This window comes from Bidens hawaiensis, unplaced genomic scaffold (genome assembly GCF_021521415.1).
Source record: "Bidens hawaiensis isolate Kalapana, Puna unplaced genomic scaffold, B.hawaiensis_p1.1 tig00002181_1, whole genome shotgun sequence".
Taxonomy (NCBI): Eukaryota; Viridiplantae; Streptophyta; class Magnoliopsida; order Asterales; family Asteraceae; genus Bidens; species Bidens hawaiensis.
In genome coordinates this window covers 1,766,584-1,789,846 of record NW_027491116.1, presented here as the reverse complement: position 1 = coordinate 1,789,846, position 23,263 = coordinate 1,766,584, and the positions used below count along the sequence as shown (strand labels likewise).

At 34.5% G+C, this 23,263-nt stretch overlaps 3 protein-coding genes across 3 annotated transcripts; 1 reads left to right on the top strand and 2 right to left on the bottom strand.

Moving 5' to 3' along the window:
- The first annotated feature begins 7,037 nt into the window (after nucleotides 1-7,037).
- Nucleotides 7,038-7,451, top strand: LOC143609455 (uncharacterized). The gene has a single exon (XM_077084210.1). The coding sequence runs from the start codon at nucleotides 7,038-7,040 to the stop codon at nucleotides 7,449-7,451; it is 414 nt and encodes a 137-aa protein (XP_076940325.1).
- Nucleotides 7,452-13,076: 5,625 nt separating this feature from the next.
- LOC143609048 (putative glycosyltransferase 7) lies at nucleotides 13,077-14,218 on the bottom strand. Its single transcript, XM_077083918.1, has one exon. It carries the CDS (start codon nucleotides 14,214-14,216, stop codon nucleotides 13,077-13,079), a length of 1,140 nt encoding a protein of 379 aa, XP_076940033.1. The 5' UTR covers nucleotides 14,217-14,218.
- Nucleotides 14,219-15,959: 1,741 nt separating this feature from the next.
- Nucleotides 15,960-18,267, bottom strand: LOC143609037 (NADH dehydrogenase [ubiquinone] iron-sulfur protein 4, mitochondrial-like). The gene is made up of 5 exons (XM_077083912.1): nucleotides 18,104-18,267; nucleotides 17,759-17,847; nucleotides 17,543-17,672; nucleotides 17,404-17,433; nucleotides 15,960-16,118 (listed from the first exon to the last, which is right to left on the bottom strand). The coding sequence occupies exons 1-5, from the start codon at nucleotides 18,260-18,262 to the stop codon at nucleotides 16,059-16,061; spliced, it is 468 nt and encodes a 155-aa protein (XP_076940027.1). The 5' UTR covers nucleotides 18,263-18,267; the 3' UTR covers nucleotides 15,960-16,058.
- Between the last annotated feature and the right edge of the window lie 4,996 nt (nucleotides 18,268-23,263).

Here is a 23,263-nt window from a genome sequence, read left to right as displayed (position 1 = left end):
ATCGGGTTAAACGTAAACGAATACGGGTTTGAAAAATCCGAGATGTTACACTAAGTATTTACTCATACATTCATGTCGAATATATATTCCCAACCTCCTTTGAGGTCCATCTTTGTGCATTGTGGTGTATCACTTTCAGCATGTATTACACAACCAAAACATTTATGATAATAGTTGGTTTCTAACCAATAACCAACTGTAATGGGAAGGAAGTATAATAACTTTTGGTTTGATGTGAATTGAGGGTAGTAATTGTAAAATACATATACTCAAATATAAACATGAATTGTTGCTCTTATGATCACTCATCTTAACAAAATAAATTTGTGTGTGAACATAAGCTATAATAATTTCAACATTTATTTAAATGATACACTGATACCAAATCAAATATGATAAACTGGAATAATGTGCTTGCTATCTTATTAGCTAAGCCACAAATCTCACAAATCTCATGTTGTGAATTTGATAACCATTTAGACGATGCATCGATTTTAAAACATTAAATGGTATTATGTTAGGATATGTATATCCTTTCATCGTTCCCATAATACTTAGGGCTTCACACCCTACTTTAGTTGGTATACCTTTCTTTAAGAGCAAACACTGCATTTGTAGTTATTAGGAAGAAACTTCATGTTCTTCAATATATTTCACATCATCATTGACTCGGTGTGGTCTAACCGATAATGCCATTAGATAATCATGATCCATAAACTTCATATTTATGACCGTATATGTATTATGCACATTTAATACACGATAGAGAATGTATTATCGTTTCAAACGATAATGTTGTATCACTTTCATATTTTCATATTTGTTCTCAGTTATGATCATTCCCATTGCCACTTTTGGTGGTCGATCTCAATGTAAAACATGATTATCATTAAAAGTATGATGGTCAATCTCACTATTAACATTATCACCATTATAATTTTCTCAATTATATCTATCGCCATGTGTCTTGCTAGGAGACATCTTCTTTATTTATATTTATCGGCATATGTCCTGCTAGGAGACATCATAATAGATTAACACATATATTTCAGGTATGAAAGATATGCATTTATATTTTACTAACCCATCAAAACAAGTTTTGTTAGTCTTGTTAAGGGACGAAGACACAAATGATTAACTATAAAATTTTTGGGCAACTTTCATAGAAGATCGATATTTACCATTTTAATGGATATATAAATCAGGGGGTAACAATACGCGCTGCACTCTTTTTCCCTTAGCTATGGTTTTGTCCCACTGGGTTTTCTTAGCAAGGTTTTTAATGAGGCATCATCTACAAGCGCATTAAGTTGATAACCAAGGGAGAGTGTTATAAATATATTAATATTATGGTTATCAACACCTAATATAGATTACCTTCTTCTCTGAGTTTTACAATCATATATATATATTGTATCTCATTGTAAGATACACCTGAATAATAAAATCTCTTGGAGGTGACTGGTAGAACTTGTAACAATCTTAGTTACGAAACATATGCATCAAACAATTTTGTTAGAGTTGTATGATGGTGTTTGAGTAGAATTAGAGTTTATGGAGAGAGTCGTGTTGCTAACGTATTGTGAAACAAGCCTAATAGCCAAAGAATATGAAAAAAAGATGTATGGAGAAAGAAAGAGATTTTATTATTCAGATGTATCTTACAATGAGATACAATAAGATGTATATATAAGATTGGAAAACTTGGAGAGGAAGCTAATCTACATTAGGTGTTGATAACCATAATATTAATATATTTATAACAGTTAGATATATATTTGCTTTATCTTTTTAGATTGGCATGTACATTTTCTTGTTAACATATATTTTAGTATCGAAGAATAGTTTGCAGAAATCGAATAGATTAATCAAAAAATTTGTTGTGATAATCATGAATGGTATTATTCTCGAATTGTCAGTTACGAAAAATATAAATGATAAAATATAACTGATTACTTAAAATTAGGAAAGCAATAACTTCCCAAGTTAATATAACCCACGAAAAGATATACCCTTGCTCAGATTGATGTGTTATTGCCGATGTCATCACCATGTTGCTTCCTACATTTTCTATAAAATTTCTCCTTTTTAGTTTTTATTATATATATGTGTGTGTAGGGGAGGGATATTTTGAGAACCTTATTGAGTTTTAAGAACTTAAGAACTTCGTTCTTGATCACGCATTTAATTAAATAGATTAGATTATGTGGTTGAGATTAAAAGTAATTAAAAAATTAAAGTATGAGAGAGAATAAAAATGTACAGTGATTACACAAATTTAAACGTCCATTAAATATATGTAATAAGTCGACTCGGTGCGTAAAAAAATCTGTAATTTTTTACGTATATGTAACCTACATATATTACGTTTGTGTAAAAAAATTCAAAAAAAAAATCGTTACGTTGAGTGCTCTCGAGTTCTTAAAACTCAAAATGGTTCTCATTTGAAATCTCCCATATATATATATATATTAAAAGGCAAAGTGAAAAAATTAAAATTTTCTACTTTAGCCACAAAGTTTAAAAGTCAAGTTAAGAAGTTTTAAGCTTCTAATCTAGCCATATAAGTTATTTGTTTTTTAATTTTCAGTAATTAAAGTTTTAGGCTTTTACACTTTATGCATAAGACTTTTTGCATTTCAACTTTGGTCATAAAATTTTTGCATAATACGTATTAGGCCAGGAGTTACCGTCATATCCATACCGCAACATAATGTGTGGGTGAAATAATGTGTTTTTAGTGTCTAATATTGTGTGTTTTAGTTGTTTATATCTATTGAACACGATTACTTTGATTGATATTATGATTGTAGGTGCTCGGAGATTAAAAAAAAACTAATTTGAAGCATTCAAGATGATGAAGATTCAAGTTATTAAGAAACCAGGGAGTCTGGATGGAAGAAAGAAGGACGTTGCATGATTATTAAGAATATGGAAGTTGAAGATTTGTGCTTAGCTCCACCTTAGCTTACGGTGGAGTCTGGTCATAGATGACATTGTAAGACAGAGCCTAGTTGCTGTAGCTTACGGTGGACTATCGTAGCTTACGGTACGCCCGACGCACAATGTCGGTTTTTGGTGATTTTCTCCATATTTAAGCCCGTTTAAACCTTAGGTCGAGGAATCTTCATACCCTAGCAGTCGTGGACGATCTTGGAGCATGAATTCATCAAACTAACACCTTCCAACGTTTCATCCTTCCAACCGACAATCAAGCTAATCATGGTGCAAAGGCAAGGTGTGACACCTCGTTCTTCCACGTTAACACCATTAAAACAACTATGTTATATTACAAGTCACACATAACATTTACACGAGTCAGTAACAAGTCAAACACATGAGTACTTCTGTACGCATTGGTGATTAATGTCAAACCAATTACGTTAATAACTTGTATGATTTAATTATTGCATGATAAGTGATTATGTGTTAGATGCTTTTTCATATTATAATTAGTTATTAAAATTCTAATGTAAAAAAATAAAAAACTTTTGAGGCGCGCCTCGGGCTCGTAGCCTGAAGCTTCAGCCTCCACGCGGCTCGGGGGACGATTAGGTCGGGAAAAATTGTTTAAAACTTATTTTCAAACGCTAATCACCCCATAACCCTTTCCGGCCGTCATTAGACGAAAAACATGAGTTCTTGGGTAGCTTTGGGAGCTTGTGGGTGATTAGGAAGATTAGGGATCATCAACATCATTGTTTGATCGTTAATTGTAAGTGTTTCATCAATAATCACTCTTTTATATGCTTGTCTATTGTTCGTGTTGAAAAACCCTAATAAGATATGAAATACTTATGTAATATGGAGGTTTTATGATGGTTGTGATGATGTTTGTTCATTTATTGGTGTAGTAGAACATTAGGGTTGTCGTATACATGATTATCGATCGAGCTTTGTTGAAAAAAGAATGCTGACAGCTTTGTATCGCTTATTGTTTCGAATGTAACTTGATGATAAACGATGGTTTTTAATATATTCTTGATTCTAGGATATAGTTCGTCGAGTCTAGTTTCCAGAAAGTTATGATTTGTCATTTTTAGACATACAAAAGATAGGTTTTATGATTTTACAAGATTGCGTGTCTAATCTGATTCGGGAAGATGGTTTCTAGTCTAACTTTCCGACATCATAACTTGAGATTGACAAAGCCAAATGGGTTGGTTAAACACATTCTCATAACTTAAAAACTTGTACTAGGTAACAGTTAACGAGTTAAGTGTATTCATTTGGTTTGAGAAAAGTCTATTGCATGCGAAACTAAGTGAGTTCATGCTTTTTCCTACCAATTTTCTGGATTGAAAACACAAAACATTTTCCTATTGTTTTCTGGATTGAAAACAGCAAAACTATTTTCGAATACTTGTTTTCTAGATTGAAAACAACAAAACATTTTCCTTACTTGTTTTCTGGATTGAAAACACAAAACATTTGCCTATACTTGTTTTCTAGATTGAAAACACGGACATACTGGTTTTCTAGAGGAAAACACAACGACTTAATTTGGATTTATGTTTTTCTTATATATCACAAGTGTATACTAGATGCACTCATATCACTTAAAGTCCTTACATACCTTGAACCGTTATGATGGGATCGCGGGGAGATTTAAGTAGTACTACTGGGTTTGACAAATCCCACCTGTTATAACTCGACTGGAGGTCGGACTGGTGAAATTGTCCTAACATACATTGCCAGTGTTTTGTGATAGACCTGGTAAGAAGGCATGCAGACAGTCAGCTTTAGTTCAAATGTTTAGTAGCTTGTAAATGGGTTATCTACCCTGGTATATTTGAAAAGTGTTAAATCTACTATACATACACTACTTATGTTACATATACTGCATATACTATACATACTACTTTTTACTACAACTTATGAACTCACCAACCTCGTGTTGACCCTTGAGTATTTATACTTGCCCTGGTTGCTAGGCATGCTAAGGAGCACTTGATTGCATTTGTTGGAGTCGCATTATAGCATGGATACATGCATTATATGGTTTCACACTTGGATGGGTTATATATGTTTGAGCACTTACTACTTTGTTTTTAATTGTTTACTTTTACGCTTTCGCAAACACATTTTATACTGCAAATGTATTTTCCCATATAATGAGAAATAATAAATGGTATTTTTCATTATTAAATGATTGCTCAGTATGACAAGTGGCTAGATCCTAGTATATCACGCGCCTCGCGGTTAAACTCGTTAGTTGAAATTTGAGGGTGTGACACAAGGCTAAACCTTTTGTGACCACTTTAGGTGTAGGGTTTTGTATGAGTTGATGATTTTGTGACTTCTATCTTTGGACTTGGATTTTAGCTTTGATTAAGCTTTTATTTAATTGAACTTTTACGTTTATTAAATTGATAAACCGTTGTTTTTCTGGGATTCCCGTTTATCATCAATCAACTGGTTTGTGTTCATCAACAGTTAGGATTAAGTTCTTATAGTAATTCAACCTTTTACGTTTGATGATTAATTTATGTGGGGTTTTATACTGATGAACTGGTAATTAGGTAGACTAAGTTCAGTTGTGTGAATTTGTCTAATTAGGTTATGTGAATCATCACAATCAAGCTGCTGTGTCTAGTAATTATTTATCAGTCTTAATTGATGAGTCATGTCTATGTGATTATTCATTTAATAAAAGTTATAATTATTCAGTTAATTGCATTACCTAAACCTATAGTGTTGTCACCGTTTTCTTAAATTGTTTTACGACCAAATCAATATTTAATCTTCTTGGCATCGTTTGTCCAAACTAGTGTAATTAATTAAGAAACATTGAACTTGATCAACATTTTCCACTGATTCCATGTAGATTCGACACATTATTTACCTTTGCTAGTATATGTAACTTTATAAATATTTTTAGTTGGCCTATCAACATCGATCACAACATGCCACTTTAAAGCATCTATAGAGAGAGGGCTTCGATTCTTTCGGGTTTTTTACGGCGACCGAGTTGCCGCCGTTTCCCTGCTGCAACACGCTAGGCCAAAGCAGTTATAGAGAGAGTATTTAGATACTTTCTAGTTTTCTGACTAGGTAACCAACATAAGTATTAAGGTTCATTCGCAAATCAAGTTCTAGCCGCCCCAACATGTAAGTTCTCTAACTTCGTTACATAAAATACTCAAGGGGATATGGCTTAAGAAACTATTTACGCACAAGCTACTTATGCATACATGCGTAATTAACACCGTCAAAACAGCATATACATGATGTTCATATCTAAAAAATGGCTTCCAATTGTTAATTACATAACCTTTCTCCACGATCAAACAAACCATCACCACATGAATAAAAATATTAACTACATCGATATATATACTTAAAATTAATACCACTAGTTGCTAAAGAATAACTCCAAATTATATTATAAGCTAGCCTTCCAATGATCTGGTTTATTGTGCTTTAATTTGACATATGGGCAGCCGGAAACACAGGAAAATCATATGATACTTGAAATGTGGGATTAAATTCATGGCTTCTATAGAATGATAGAGAACGACGGAGGCCGGGTTATTTTTATGCAAAAAGATATACCGACATCTATATGACTATATTATTAAAGAACCATTTAAAGGCTACAATCAGGGTTATTTTGCAACATGGTGTTAAGGCGTGTTAATACAATATGTTCCTCTCAATCGATTATATATAGATTTTAAGGGTAGGTTAGAGGAGTGAGTTTGCCTGTCTGAAAGATAATAGATAATGCCACTTAACATAAACTTATCACAATAACGAGGAAGCATCTTTATAGAATCTTATGAATTTATTTATATTAAACGGAACTTATAAAATTAAGGCATGTGTCTATTAGAGTTATAAACGAGTTCTGCATCAATAATTCATCGGTTTGACCATTTCTATATACACCTTCTCATCACGGCAATTAATAAATCCCCTTTTTTTAATACGTTAGACTTTCAAATTTAAGTAATCCCATCTATAAAAAAGCGAGGTTTCACCAAACAGTTTCATAACCCAATAATAATTAATCAACTAGTCTTCTTCTTCAAGAAATGGATACCAAAAAATCCCAAAAATCCTCTTTTGCAACCAAGGTTCTAAAGGCACCAGTAAAAGTCGTCTTCAAGATCCGTGACTTGTACATCTCCAGCATGTACTCATGCGCCTCGGGCGTGGGACGTGGTCCAACCGGTCCTTACACGTCCGGTCTGCCCAAAAGCTACAGCTCGGCATCTTCAAGGACGGATGATGATTATGCCGAGCTGATGCGAATTGCCTCAACCAGAAGTGCGGGTGACTCTGTTGGCAGGCAAAAGAGCCCGGTGGTGCGACGCAGTCAAAGCGCGGCGATTGGTAGAATCGATGAGGAGGGGAGTTTTCATTTCAATGATGATTTCAGAGTGGATACTTCGGAGATGTTTCCGAGGAGCAAAAGTCATGCAGTTGTTTCAAGAGTATCTGCATGAGAATCATAGGTTTTCTCGATCTTTGTTTGTTTGGTACTTTTATTAATCTCAAAGTTAAGAATCTTGTTGTGTTTTAATTTCACTTTGTACATTAAGAACCATTCATTGGCAAACAAAAAACAGGTCTTTTCGATGTCGACCGGTGATTGTGTGCTGTTGAAATGTATTTTTCAAACTTAATTTCACCAACAATTTGAAAATTGATAATTGGTTACATTAAGGACTATTAACAGCCGCCTTTTTGTCTCTATTCTTGATCATTTTATAATTTGTAGTTGAATGATTCATACGTTTGATAAGTGTTTATTATTCATACCTTCTTTGTTTGTAGTTGATTAATTTATAACATGTTTGATGGATGTTTATAATTTTATAATTGAAATGTTAATGGACTTGGGTCTTATCTCTTTACAGTTTTGGGCATCAGAAACATAATTAAAGATTGATGTCACATGTAGTTATATTATAGATCATCCAATAACGAATTTCATTTTATTTAGGTAAAACAAAACACACGCAACAAATTAATGAAAACACAAAATTATTTTTATATAAATTGAAGTTATGGTCTTTTTGGAGCTTCCATCTTCATCTTTATAACTTAATTAAAACATATTGTTTAATTTTTTAAAATATCTCCAACATTCAACTCTCTATCTCAATCTTTATCTTAATAACAAACACTTTAGTTTTCTATAAATTGTTCTCTATTACAATCCAATGTAGTGATGTTTTAATTATTTTTTTTTATTTTTACCTCTATGTTACATAGAAAGTAGAGATATAAAGGCTTCAATATGAATGCTCTTGTATCATTGGATGGTAATTTTATTATTTAATGCATTTTTTTTTCACTCTTAGCATACATAAAACTATATATACACATGAGTGATTTATAACTAATTTTTATATATATGGCTTTAACTATAAAGTCCTGATATGGAGGACTTCTGTTTTAACCATAGACGTCGTGGAGGGGATGCGACTATGCAAAGGTCCTCTCATGTACCTTTTTCCTCCAACGATTATGTGCATACTAGAGCAACGAGACAAGTCAAGCTAAAGGTCCAAGAAAATTAGAACCCAACTAGAAGATGCTCCAAACACGGGACAAAAAGGCTCCACACTGGCATACCTAAATGTCAGTATGGAACGAAGCCCAACTGTGAGAATTCTATCTATATAGAACATGATTGATATAATAACCCTTTTAAAAAGACAAGATAAAACTCTTCTAACATTGGATCTTATGTAATATGATTGATTACTTGTCTCGAAATGAGTATTGTTTAAGTACAATTTAATATTATCACTGCGTATGGCCGTATGGGGGTGGAATAACCAAATTAAGCACAAAGCTTGGTTAGCTATTTCTGTATATGCATTAAAAACTTTTGGGCACAAGTCTAAGTCACACTACCTCTGAATGTCACAAGACACGGTTACCCGTTTTTGGACAAGTTTTACAAAATTTTTGTTACAAAGCTAGGTCACTATCTTTGGGTGGAATGACTTTGCAAGACTTGATCGAGTGTTATCTTCGTTTCCGAACAGGTTTTAAAAAACTTATGCGTAGTGTTTGGGCCACTACCAACGTGTGGAATGACCTTTAAGTCACACAATATCAGTCTTCGAGCGTGTGCTAAAAAAGACTTTGGGTACAAGTTAGTCTGAGCCACTGCCTCCAGATGAGATGACCACTAGGTTCTAAGGCTTGTGTGTGTGACGCTTAGGATCCTCATGACCCCAAACTCCTTTTCTTTTCTATCTTTTGCTAGTAGATATTTCTCTTTTTAAGGTAACCCTTTTATCAAATTATTAAAACGTCCAATAACTTTATACCTGGTACTGAGTACATATATTTTGTTATCTATATAAGTGAGATCTGTACATTCATTCACTTCAACAAACATGCATTTTGTTTGTCGATGTATATTTATGATTTAATAGTTGATGATACTAATTACATATATTAACCTGATTATTACTAGATTTTTTTAATTGCTCTATATATGGTGTTTGGTTTATTATATATATATATATATAGCCAATCAAAGTTTACTTTTAATTATGCATTTGGATGTTTCGGTACTTTTGTTGTGCAAATATTTGAAGTAATGAGTAGGTTGTGGAAAAAAGACGTTGATTAATGACAAGGCTATATCAATAACAAGTATTTAGATTGCCCTTGAACGCCTTCTTTCCATCAAGTGAGCTAATTAAAATTTAGTTTTACTTGAGCTTTGATCACTATAATAACATTCCGTTTCTAATTCTTTTGCAAAAAATAGTTAATCAGGTTGTAGAGTAGGGGTGCTTATTGCTTTGGTTTGTAGGCTATTCGGGTTGCTCGAACCAGTTTATTCGAATTTGATGTTTTTTTAACTGAATTTGAGTTCGTGCCTAGTGCCATCAAAGAAGACTTGTCAAGCACTGGAAGGACCCGACTGCAATCATCACTACGTTAACTGTCGGAAATATCCTTCACTAATCTGTCGTAAACAAAATTACTTATGCATACATAGATGGTGTCAAACCACGGCGAATTCTTGAGGGTAACAACTTTCGGCGAGGGATTTTCAAATAATTTGTTTGTATGTTATAAAAATCAATTCGAATGCGAAAATTTGAACTTATTCAAATTCGGGTTGATTAGAATAGTTATGATCTAAAAACAAATAAATTAAATTATATACACATAATAATAATAATACTAATAATAATAATAATAAATATATGTAACTTTTATGTATAAAAATAAAAGTTATGTAATCCAAATTCTAATAATTGTGTTTGGTAGGATTGAAATTTATATATTCGAATTCAATACAAAAACTAATACAAAATTCAATTCGTACCTGATTCGAATAGTCTTAATCCGAATTTAAAATTGGATTCGAAGTTCAAGTATTTTAAGTCTGATTCGAATAATCATTACACTTTCTATAGACGCAACTAAGGGTATGTTTGGTTGGAGGTAATGGAATGAAGAAGGAATGGAATGAGAGAATGAATGGAATGGACAAAGGAATGAAATAAATCATTATCATTCGTTTGTCTTGTTTGGTTAACCTATAGAAATGAAATGAATTATTACTTTATGTTATTTGGTATCCTAATTGTATGAATGAAATACAAATAATAAAAGCACTCCCATCTCAAAACAATTTTTTTTACCAAAAAAAAAAACAAAAAAAAAAACTACATTGGCGACGGTGGTGGTGGTGTTGGCGGTCAGACTGCAGAGGCGATGGTGGTGGTGGTGGTGGTGGGGGTGGCGGTGGCCAAGCGGTGGTAGCATTGGTATTGATGGAGATGGTAGGGTGGTGACAACGATGGTGGCGGTCAAGTGGTGCTGGTCAGGCAGCAACAGTGGTGGCAGGTTGCGGTGGTTACTGCAACGATGATGACGACGACGGTGGCGGTGGTAATTTTGGTTGTAAGGTGGCGGCGGCGCTGGTGGCGGCGGCAGTGGTGACGGCGACGGTCAGGTGGTAGTGGTGGTGGCGATGGTATTGATGGTGGTGATTGTTGTTAAGTGGTGGTGTTGTTGAGAAAATAGGGTGAAGGAGGAATGGAATGAAGAAAAAAAAAGGGTGGGAAGAAATGGTTTTGATGAAATGAAATTCCATGTGTAATGGATGATTCTATTCCATTGAGCAACCAAACATCAATTTTTTCATCCCCACGCAATGAATAATTCCATTCTCCCTGTCATTGCTACATACCAAATGCTACCTAAGAGTTCTACAAGATTGAAGACTTTCACAACTCCAACATGTACACATGATGTACATGTTCACGTACATCTGGAATGAGTGGTGCTAGGGACCCTTACACATGTGGTCTGCCCAAAAGCTATAGCATCTTGTCTTCAAGAACCGGCAATGATTATGCAAAGCTGATGAGGGCTGCTTCCACTGGAAGTTTGGGTAACAAGTTGATGCCTCGTAGTCAAAGAATAAGGTTGGTCAGGCTATTTCTAGAATATATGCATTAATTAATCAGTTATGTCTTAATGGTAAATTCGAAAACCGGTTTTTTTATGTTAACCGGCTATTTTTCATACAAAAGTTGACCATGAATTTGAAGTTGATAGTAAAGCAACCAACTTTCTTTGTTTTTTTTCCTCTAAGGTCTAGTCATGAATGATTCACACGTCTAATATTATTGGACTTGGTCTTATCTAATAATTCTTTTGGGCAATCAAAGTTTGTATTGTATTGTATTGTATGATGGTGTAACAATTTTCTTTTTCAAACTAATTAAATATTATGTAACATCTTTATTTTTCAGATAAGGTGACTACACATGAGAAGGTGTGTCTTGACAACCGGTATGTATTTATTCCTTTTGATTTTGATACTTTTGGTTTACTCATGCCTAAAGCTGTGGAGTTACTTACTCGTATTCAACGGGCTGGTCATGCACGGTAATGTTATGACTAAAAGATCAGCAAATTTAGTTTTTAAAAGATTGGATTTTGCAATTCAAAAGGAGAATAGCAGCGCAACTTGTTGCCCGCTTGCCTTCTGTTTCGATGTAATCAAAAACTTACAATTATCTTTCAAAAATAGAGGTTTATCCAAATTAAATATATTTTGCATCATAACAGAAGGCCAACGAGCAACAAGTTATGTCACTAGTTGTTGTTGTCTATGGTTACATTTTAGAAGATCAGAGACAAATTCGCTGGATTCTCCATTAGTCCATTAACTTACTATATAGGCGATAAGCAAAATGAGGAACAAAGGATTTTCTGACTGCAGAGAACTTCATGAGAGATTTGCAGGCAAGTAGGACTTTGAGTTGAATTTTAAAATTATGCTGGATGTGACAATGGTCCAAGGAAGATTATTTGTATAATTTAGTCTTATTAAAAGTGGTATAACTGTAGGCAACTTGGACTATGTGGGTTGAATTTAGCAACTCTTTTACATGATATGCTTTGAAAATAGTTAACCATACTAAATTAACAATTTTGAAATTATCATTTGGCTTATTAGTAGGCGCATTTGATAGCAAAGTTGATACTATAAACTTTAAATTATGGACTCTTGTCAACCGCGAACTAAGGTTTCGGCATTGAGGGTTGTTGCTCGCAACATGAAGACGCAATGGGTATTTGACAAGACTAGGAAGCACCAACAAGACACTAATATTGATCGGAATGTTGTGTATACTCAAAAGATAAATGAATAAATCCTGACTAAAAAAACTGGAACAACTTTTTATATCGGTTTATTAATTTAAGGTAACTTTTAAAGTGTCTTTAATTACTTGGATCAAGTTTGGTTGATTAAGTATTACAAACTATCAAATGTGGCTTATATAGCCCACAAGAAAAACGTTTGGTCATCAAACAACTTTTAACAATAAGTAATCGATTTAGTATTCTCAAACCAAAACAGAATATGCATGATCATCAATCCTTACAAAAATGCTTACCATATTCAAACATCACCGAACACTCAGCCATGCATTCAAATCATTTATTATATTCATTTGATAAACAAACATTATGACACATATCATATTTCATAGTTTTCTTTTACAATTAGCTTCTTTACTCTTAACTAATAATCATTTTTCTAAAAGCACATAGTAAAATTTTACCAATTACTACTACGCAGGATAATCAAACGGCAGAGGCCGCACCGATCCAGAATCCCCTAAACTCGGGTGCGCAAAACCATAGCTACGCAACACCTGATTATCCCCGAAGTTCAACACCTTCTGCATTGCGTCCAAACAACTCTGCCTAGAGTACAACTCGTTATGCGTACCACTACACGGCTGACACCCCGTGAAATGCGTCATAAACGGCCGTCTCCACCCCTCCCTCCCATAACCCGCACCTCTCAAATATTGGTCCCATGTACTAATATACGCCTCCCTCACCTTCTCTGCATGCCGCCTCCTTAACTTACGCACCCGCCTCTCAACGCCGTTATATTTCTCTGTTATGTTCTCTAACTTCCCCATTATTTCCATCCAATACCCTTCAAAATAATACCCATCTTCCACGTAGATCTTATTCCCCCATTTTTCTTTTTCTTTTAATAATAAGTAAACCAAACCCGTTTGATCATCGGATTCGGGGAAAAACTTGTCTTTACAAGTCTCCCTTAATCGCTCGCCCCATTTCTCATAATTCGGAGTTTGGGGCCCCATACCTGACCACACATCCATGAAATCAAGCGCCCATTGATTGTTTCGGATCAGGAACACGCCTGCGTTTAAGCTCGTCCAGCTTTTCTTTTTGTAGATCAACTCAGGCCATCCGTGGACCACGAAATTATGGTTTTTGTAACGATGTAAAGGTAGCTTGAAATCCATGTCAGTGAAGGCGGCATCCGAGTCAACCCACCAGATCCACTCGGCTTCCGGGTGGGCCAACATTGCCGCCCGAACCGACGGGATTTTGGCCCAGTATGTGAACATTTTCGGGTGGAGGAGTACGTTGTTGTAGAAGATATCGTAACCATGGATCCGACAATAGTCAACTTTGTTTTTGAAAAAGCGTAATAATAAGTGATCACCTATTGGGTTCTGGCACGGGGTGGACTGTGACCCCGTGATCAGTAATACCCGGTTTTCTAAACCGGGTATGAAAGACGGGTGTAGCCATAGCCACTCCCGTCTTTTGGCGTCCCAGTTTTTTATTGGTTTGTCAAGGGTGTATGTAAGTTCCGGGTCGTCGTAGAATGTGGACTCTGGGGGGTCGTGGGTGAGGTTAGCCCACCCACGACCACTGTCACTCATCCCGAGCGTGTTAGCTCTGGTCCGGAACTTGAAGTTAGGGTTAAGGGAGGTGAAACTGAAGCTGAGGATGGGCCAGAAGGCCCAGAGGAGCGACAGGCCTACGATGGCTGCGCCGACGATGGGGATTCCAGTGGAGACAAATGAGGATGACCCTGATCTCCGGTGATAAGGCATGGTGGTGGTTTCAGTTTGAATTGAGAGTTGTGACTAGAAGCCATTTTAAATACTGCGTGATGAGGATTAATATTATTATGTCAGCTTTGAACAAGAGGGTGCTAAATTTGGGTAATTCCAGATGGGTTTGCTATATTAAGGATTGATAGGCTGGATACGTACAGTGGTTGATGATCTTAACGGTGAGGTGATGATAAGGTTTTCTGGTTGTGGAACTGCATGTAATTAATATTATAAAGCTTTCGGCTGGTCCTTTGTTTCCAGTCTTCATACTGCTTTTAGGGGGTTGACTGTTGAGTGCATGGCATGGGGACACGTTGACGTGTATAGCTGGACAGTGTAAGACAAGGTGAATGATTTAGTGAAGAAGTAAGTTTTAAGAGTTTGATATGTGTACATGCGTTACAAGACACTTTGCATGATTTAGTGAAAATAAGTTTAGGAGTTTAATAACTTTATATATCATCAAGAGCGGGTCATTAACACTTAAATAACAGGTTATGCCATATATATCCTAATGCAACCAGGTGTAGGCTAAAACAACTCAATAAAACATAATAAGACCTGTAGAACTTGCAATGACCAAATGTGAATATGTGACTGTGCAAACACTCGCTAACACATGACAAAACCAATTAATGGACTTGGCTTACAAAATAGGCCATTAACACATAAATGAATTTTACCTAAAGTAACTAAGCGTAAGCCTAACAAATCAAGCCATCCCAAGCTCAACTAAGCTCCAGCTCGACTAGTTTAACCTACAAAGAGGTCAAGCTCGGCTCATTTTGAGCTTTTGTTTCTAAAGCTCGGGCTCATCACGTTTAATAGTTATTTATTAACTTACATTCATAACTATCTTTATATATATTTGTGTTATAATTTAATATATACCATAATATATATTAGTTGGCTTCTTTATCCAAATTTTATTTACGTGTATAGTAGGCTTGTTAAGCCCCTTATTAAGGGCCGTTAATGAACTTATCATCTAACATACATCGTTACACATAAATAACTTGTTATGACCTAGTATGACTATATATATAAACCGAAACAACTCATTGGTTAACCATGTCTCTTGACAAGGGTCGTTAGGGCCCATTGGCGGAGTTATCACATAAGTCATTAACACCTAAATGGCCTATTATTACAATTATAAGTTAAAACAGCACATTAACATATGAAAAGGCTCATTAGCAAACTTATCATCTAACCATTAGGTTTTGCCCAAATACATGTTATACTAACATGTAGCAAGTTTAATTTTTTAATGTACGAATTTTTAATGTATGAAATTCGTCAAAACGCATACCGCTTAATTATAATATAATATTAGAGAAACTTGGACACTTTTTAAGGCTAGCCTACTTTGAAGCTGGGAAACCTAAGTAAGCTTGAGATTATATTACAGCCACTATCTCGTCATGTATAGACATGCTTTTTACAACACAATATGAAATGTCTTTTTGAGTTGACTTATTCGTTGTTGGAGATTCAAATATATATTTGACTCTGGGTTGTGATGTAAATCAAATGTTTCAACCAGCGTTAGAATCATCTTTCATTAATCATACAAAGCAGGGGAAAAAAATTTGAGAGAAAGTACACCAGACAGTCTGACTTATTCAAACGAAACAAGCAGTAACCTCATACTTGATTAATCCATTAATTCTCAGCTGTTTTCGGAAGTCCCTTCCATTTGAAGTTATCTGCATATGCTTTTGCCTGCATGTGCCAATAAGATAAAACCTTTCAAGAACAAAGAAGATAACATATGCAATTATGCAGTGGTTTGGTAATTAGTATTTAAAATCAAACAGTATAAAGACAACGTTTTGGGCAAAACAGAATGACAGTAGACTCGTAAACACACCAGATTTTTAGTGTGCTGTTTGACGGAAAGTTCGTATATTCAACAAAAGAATGTACATGAGCAAATTCTTTAGTTTGTTTATTTAAATGAATGAACATGAACCTATGCAGTCAATATCAGTGAGATATCGATTATCGCTCCCATGTGAAATATCGGTCAAAATATCAGTACCGATAATATCGGCGATATTGGCATATATTTGACCATCATTTGGACAATGTAGCACCGATTTTCCCTATGTCAGCACCTTTGTTCTTAGTTCTTCCACTCGCCTTCTTATTGCAGCTATTAGTGTTTTAAGTCTTAATTGTCAATTGTTAGTGTTTTAAGTCTTAATCAGTTCCTAGTTGCTACAACTGTTAGTGTTTTGCAAGTTGCAAAAGGTTAATCTGTTAATGGTAGGAGAGTATATTGAATTGTTAGTGTTAAATTGCTATATGTTTAAATTCTGCATGATATTAAAATTACCAATATCCCACCGTGATAACCTATATCTCAAATATTGGTCCTTGACCAACATCCAACTTTTTACGGCGTTAACTGCATAGACATGAACATGCGTCTCGTTTGTTCACTTATGTTTGTTAGGATATGCCTGTTTCAGTTCAATCTTTTATTGTCATTTATATATTCATTTAAATTTTTGTCCCACTACAAGATAGTGTAGTTATAACTATTTAACGAATAAACACGAACAAGAGCATGTCCATTTAATTAGCAACTGATAACAAACAAGAAAACTCAGTACGTTTGATTGTGCAGTTAAAGTTAACCAAACAAACACGAAAAATGCTCCGTTCGTGTTCGTCTATTTCGTTTACAGGCCTATGTGACAGTAGTGCACATAGTCTCTATCCTTTGGGCTAGCATAAAATAAAATGGCAAGCCATGCGGTTTCGGTAGCGATTCAAAAGGAGCTATAAATAATTGATGTACTAAATGTGAATATAAAGATGTATCATAAGTTTTCGTGTCTAATCTTTAAAAAGAAATATTTTTTTTTTCTAGCCAAGTTTCTTTTTCTATTTAACCTTTTTGTATAAAACATACCATGTGATTATGCATAATCAAACAAATCTACTCTTTTACGTGTAAAATAATTAAACAAGTACATAGACTTAAAGTCGAGTGACTAACCTTCAATAAGGGTGTCTGGTGCTTCTTCACCTGCAAATAACAAATCACTTAAAACAATTAAGTAGCGAACAAAATGAAGAACTATATATAACAACAAACACAAAGTGATAACTTATAACTATAACAATATAACTCTCACCGTATAGTCCCAGCCATGCCTTTCTGCAAACACTTTCGCATCCGCTTCAGTTTTGAAACTAAGTGCTGAGTCACCAACATTCGCATACGGGTCCCCTGTTGAAGTCCAACCCATCAATGGATTTTCCCATCTACATAAAACAGAACAACAACACTTGCTCAAATTGTGATTTTATGAAGAATTAATAACCGTAAAGTAGATAACAAAAAAGCATACTTTTGTGTGGACATGAAATTAATCTTCCATTTTCCAACTTTACCAGCACCTTGCTGCGAAGCTGTCCGCGCAGGCGAATAGATAATAACCTGGCATTCATAAAACTTATATTATTATTATGTTATCAACACAAAACCTAATTTAGGAATTTAGTGCTATTGTAACTTATGCCTAATTTTATTAATCCAGCATCAAATTAACAATGCATACAATTAAGTGATACAAAAGGGCATCGTAATAGCAAACCCTAGATTCAAAATGCGTCAATTAACAAAGACAAATTTATGTTTCAATTTGAGAAAGTAAGTGGGAATCGAAGGAATTGAAGGATGGATCGGATCTTACCCTTCTACGAAGGTGTTCTTCGGGAATACCGGAAACGGTGCCGATTTCACCAGGTTTGTACTCGACGGACAAAGCGTCTGTAGAGAATCGATTGATCAATTGAGGAAGCACAGATCGATTAGTTGTATGGGTTCCCAGACGACGGAGAGATGTCGCCATTTTTCTTCTCCGGTTAATCTTTGGCTGGGGGCGTATGGAAAATAGCTAGATATCAGAAATGATACCCATTATATTGCACTACATGTTTTTTTTTTCTTTTTAAAGAAAAACGAAAGTCCGACCGCTCGGGTACACTGAAGGGTAAAGGATTGTGATTCCCCCACCCCCATCCCTTACCTTTCCATAGTAGTGAAAATTACTTGTTTTTATCCGAAAATTCGAGCTCTCTGGTTTTCGCTATTGACTACGGACGTTTATTGGGAAAAGGTCATCCACGCTCACGATCATAGACAGTGATGGTGACCCAGCCCATCACCAATTCAAGGGGAAACTCATCGACCGTACACCCACTATGGTAAAACTTATGGCTAACGGTACATTTTGTCACAAACGAGGTTCAAACCAACAACATTTTCTAAAGAAAGTCACTAGGGTACCGCTAAAGCACTGCTCCTTTAATTTAAATTGAATAATACCGATGCTTTAATTTAAAATGAACTATTATTAAAGTCGGTTATTATTTAACGAATTCGTTTTCTTTACTGCTCTCATAAATTAGGTTAATAATAAAATTGCAATCAAGATTTATCAGTGTTTCATTTGTCTCAGTTAATATTTTTTTTTGTGAACAATATTTTTAAAAAGTTTACATCAGATTGAAACAGCTTTAAAAGCTCAAAGACTTTAAATGTAAAATAAGTCTTTTGGTGGCATTTTCGAAACACTTCAAAATAGCGAATAAATTTATGTGAAATATACCAAAAAGAATTTAAACACCAAAAGAATTTTTGTGACACATTTTAATCCAACATCAAGCAGACCGCGCACAAACCCTTATTCAATTTTCCCTCTCCGGATCTCCATTAGTTCGTGGTTTCCGTTTACATCTTCAGTAGCCGTGGCTCTCCGGTCTACCTTTCCACATCTCCAGTTCTCTGACAGTTCGATCTCTTTGCAGTCGCAGCGGCGCCACCAGTATTAACAAATAATAAGTGTGTGTCTTATCGTGTATACCTGGTATTAACGAGTTCATGTTCGAGTTTGGGATACATGTACACGACAAGTCTTCGTTTCGTGTGCAGGCATACATGTTTTGTGTTCGTGTCTTATCGTGTACGGGTATACATGATATGCCTGCCCTATTGACACATATCATCCTATTGCACTAACATTAGGAACACTTATTATATGCCAGCAATAAGATTACGAACACTAATTATATATGCCTACTAGTTTATATGTGACACACGAGTTGAAAAATAATTTTTCAAACATATATAAATAATATGATCTATGAAATTTTAAAAATCAAATTAACGTATGACAAAGTAACTCAAATGAACAGGGTTGGACACGCGTCGCTTCCAGGTTACATTTGCTATTGTGTCAACACCAGGTTCAGTTTACTACCATGTTCACCAAATAGAAGTCAACGTCTCCCCTTTCATAAAGATACCTAAGATATCTTCGTCTGGAAGCTTTGTCATGAATATTTTTCTGAAAGCATTATGAGAAAACTCATGTCCCATTAAAATTTTGAAATCAGATCTAACATAACAACACACTAAATCTAAAAAAAACCCTAATCTTGAATCGGTTGAGAATAAACCTTCAAAGAAACTATCATTAAAATAAATTCCTACTAATAGGTATGCCTAACAATTTGATGAACATTTAAAATAAAATATTAAGGCACTAAGCAAACATTACGAAAACTTATTATAGGCTAGCAATAAGATTACGAAAACTAATTATATATATGCCTGTAATGTTTATTATATAACAATAAAATTATGAAAACTTACAATATTGATAGTTACATACTTACATTGGACCATTATCGTAATAACATACATAATACTACAGCAATAACATTACTAAAACTTATTTAGACTAGCAATAAGATTACGAAAACTTATTATATATGCCTATAAATGTTTATTTTATAGTGTACATAAAACGTAAAATGCACAATACTCTTATCAATATAAAAGAAACATGAATTTGATGTTTTATGGAGTTGTCGTCCTCACAATCCTATCATTTTGCAATGCTTCGAACCCAAACGCCTTTTATAAATTAAGAATATATGTCACAAACAACATTCAAGAAAATATTATAGTTCATGTCACTGATCGAAAAGGTAATGAAGATCTAGGAAATCACACACTAGGTTTCTATGAAGAGTTTGATTGGATAATTGCGGTAAAACTTGGTACCTACTATTTAGGTGAATTTTGGTGGGGATCAAAGCATGCTTCTGTTAGTGTTTTTAATTATCAAATTTCTCATAGTTGTTTTGATGGAGACATTTTTCGTGTTCAAAGATGTTATTGGTTAGTTAAGCCGGATGGATTTTGGTATCATGGAAAGAATGACACATTTCCTGGTGGGTGGACGAGGCGTGCAACTTGGTAGACCATGTTATTAATATAAACTAATTCAATAAAGAGAATATTTATATAAGCCAAATTCAATCTTTGATTTAACTCTCAGAGTTAAGTTGTTCTTTCTTTTCCTTTTTCTTTTTTGATATATTTGTGTTTGTTTTTGAGTTTTTATGTGCTCGATTTGCCTTTGTACTCTTTGTTTGGTTTCCAGAGTAATAATGATTTGCAAAAGAAAAAAATGAAAATGAAACTTCACTTGAGACAACCCAAGAATGATGACGTCCTACGGTGGTGATGAAGAACATTTACACATATGTGAGTTAACTCTTTAAATTCATCTTATTAAAATTCGTGTACAGTTCATAATCAGTTTGTCACATAATCACATCTTGAACAATGCTTTCTATCCAACAAGTGAAGTGAAAACGGAAGACACCGTGATTAACAAAAACCAAAGATTCGAATTCTGGTCCTGTTTTTAAACATTAAAAACCAATTAGAAAAACAAAACAAAAAATATAATGCAACACTTATGTGACTCACGGTGAGGCCATCAAAATGTGTACGTGTATAACATATGCGCCGCATATGTTATGCGTCGCATATGTATTGTGTATATATATAGTTTTTTTGTTTCTTGTATTGAAACTTTTCATTCTAGGATGATAAAATTTTCCTCCCTGCCTCTTTTCTTCTTTTCTTTTCATGTCATCGTTCTTCAACCATTACATAGTATCAGAGTAAGATTTTTAATCCAGCTCTTCGTTTCGACTGGTTTCTCTCGATTCACCGGTTTTCTCTCTTCATTCGCTTTTTTTTTTTTGATCTTTTGATCATTTTCCTTAATCTTCATGTGTTTGTTCAAGTATTGATCTTGCCATCTTCTTGAAAAACCAATTTTTCATCTCTTTTCTACCTATTTTCTTCATTTTAGAATATTTAATCGTACAAATCTTGCCAAAAATTCACATCATATCATATTCTTGGTGTTGAACAGTTTGTCAAAGTGTCATATCATTTCATCTTCTTACTCACTCAAAATCTTGCAAAATGTTCATTCGTCGCTTATACGGCGTATAGCTTGCACGCCGTATAACTCTTTTCTGTATAAGCTTCACCGTATCTTATACAATCGTATAAGTCAAATTCCTACTTATATGGTGCATAACCTCTTGATCTTATACACCGTATATACTTACACGGCGTATGTACTTATACGCTGGTTTCTTGTTTTGTTTGTTTTCCATCTCTTGTTCTCCGAATATGTCCATTGATTCCTCGAACCCTCTTTACCTTCACCCTTCGGATCATCCCGGTATGATCCTCGTTTTGAATTTTTTGATGGTACTAGATTTGGAGCTGGAAAAAAGCAATGGCAATTGCTATGTCAGCTAAAAACAAGCTTTGTTTCATAAACAACACTTTAACCATTGGTTTTTATGGGTTCCCAGACGACGGAGAGATGTCGCCATTTTTCTTCTCCGGTTTAACTTTGGCTGGGGGCGTCCGCAAAATAAGTAGATATCATAAATGATACCCTTTAAATTGCACTATAGTTTTTTTTCCTTTTTAAAGAAAAACGAAAGTCCCACCGTCCGCGTACACAAAAGGGTAAAGGATGGTGATTCTCCTCACCCCATCCCCTACCTTTGCATAGTAGTGACAATTACTTGTTTTTATCCAAAAATTTGAGCTCTCTGGTTTTCACTATTGGGTACACGGACATCTATCGGGAAAAGGTCATTCACGTTCACGATCATAGACAGTGCTAGTAATCCAGCCCATCACTAATTCAAGGCTAAACTCATCGCCCGTAGACCCACTATGGTAAAACCTATGACTCACGATACATTTTCTCATGAACGAGTTTCAAACCAACAACATTTTCTAAAGAAAGTCACTAGGATACCGCTAAATCACTGCTCCTTTGATGATAAATTGAATATACTTTAGCTTAAAATGAACTATTATTAAAGTTGCTTATTATTTGATAATTCTTTTTCTTTACTAGTGTCTCATAAATTAGGTATTCATCGGTGTTTCATTGGTCTCAGTTTATATATTTTTTTAAAAACAATATTTTTAAAAAGTTTAAACAAGATTGAAACAGCTTTAAAAGTTCAAGGACTTTAAAAGAAAAATAAGTCTTTTGATGACATTTTCGAAACACTTCGCAATAAATTTATGTGAAATATACCAAAAAGATTTTAAACACCAAATTTTTTATGACATGATGAATTTACAGAAGTCAACAAAATCATTCCTCGTTGGGTGTTCGAGGATGGGGGCTACTTGGGATGCTTTGATTGTTTGGTGTAATTCCTTGTCTTTCTTCGTGTTATCGGTTGGAGACATTTTTGAAGTATATAAGCGTGTGGGTAGGGGTGCAAACGAGCCGAGCTACTCGCGAGCTATTCGTGATCAGCTCATTAAAAAGCTCGATCGAGCCAAGCTTGATCGAGCCCGAGCTTCACTTATCGAGCTCGAGCTGGCTCGTGAGCCTAAACGAGCCTTTCATTTATACAATTTTTTAAATTATATATTTAATAATTATTATTTAATATATATAATCTTACAAAAAAAAATAAAAAGAACTTGATAATATATATTA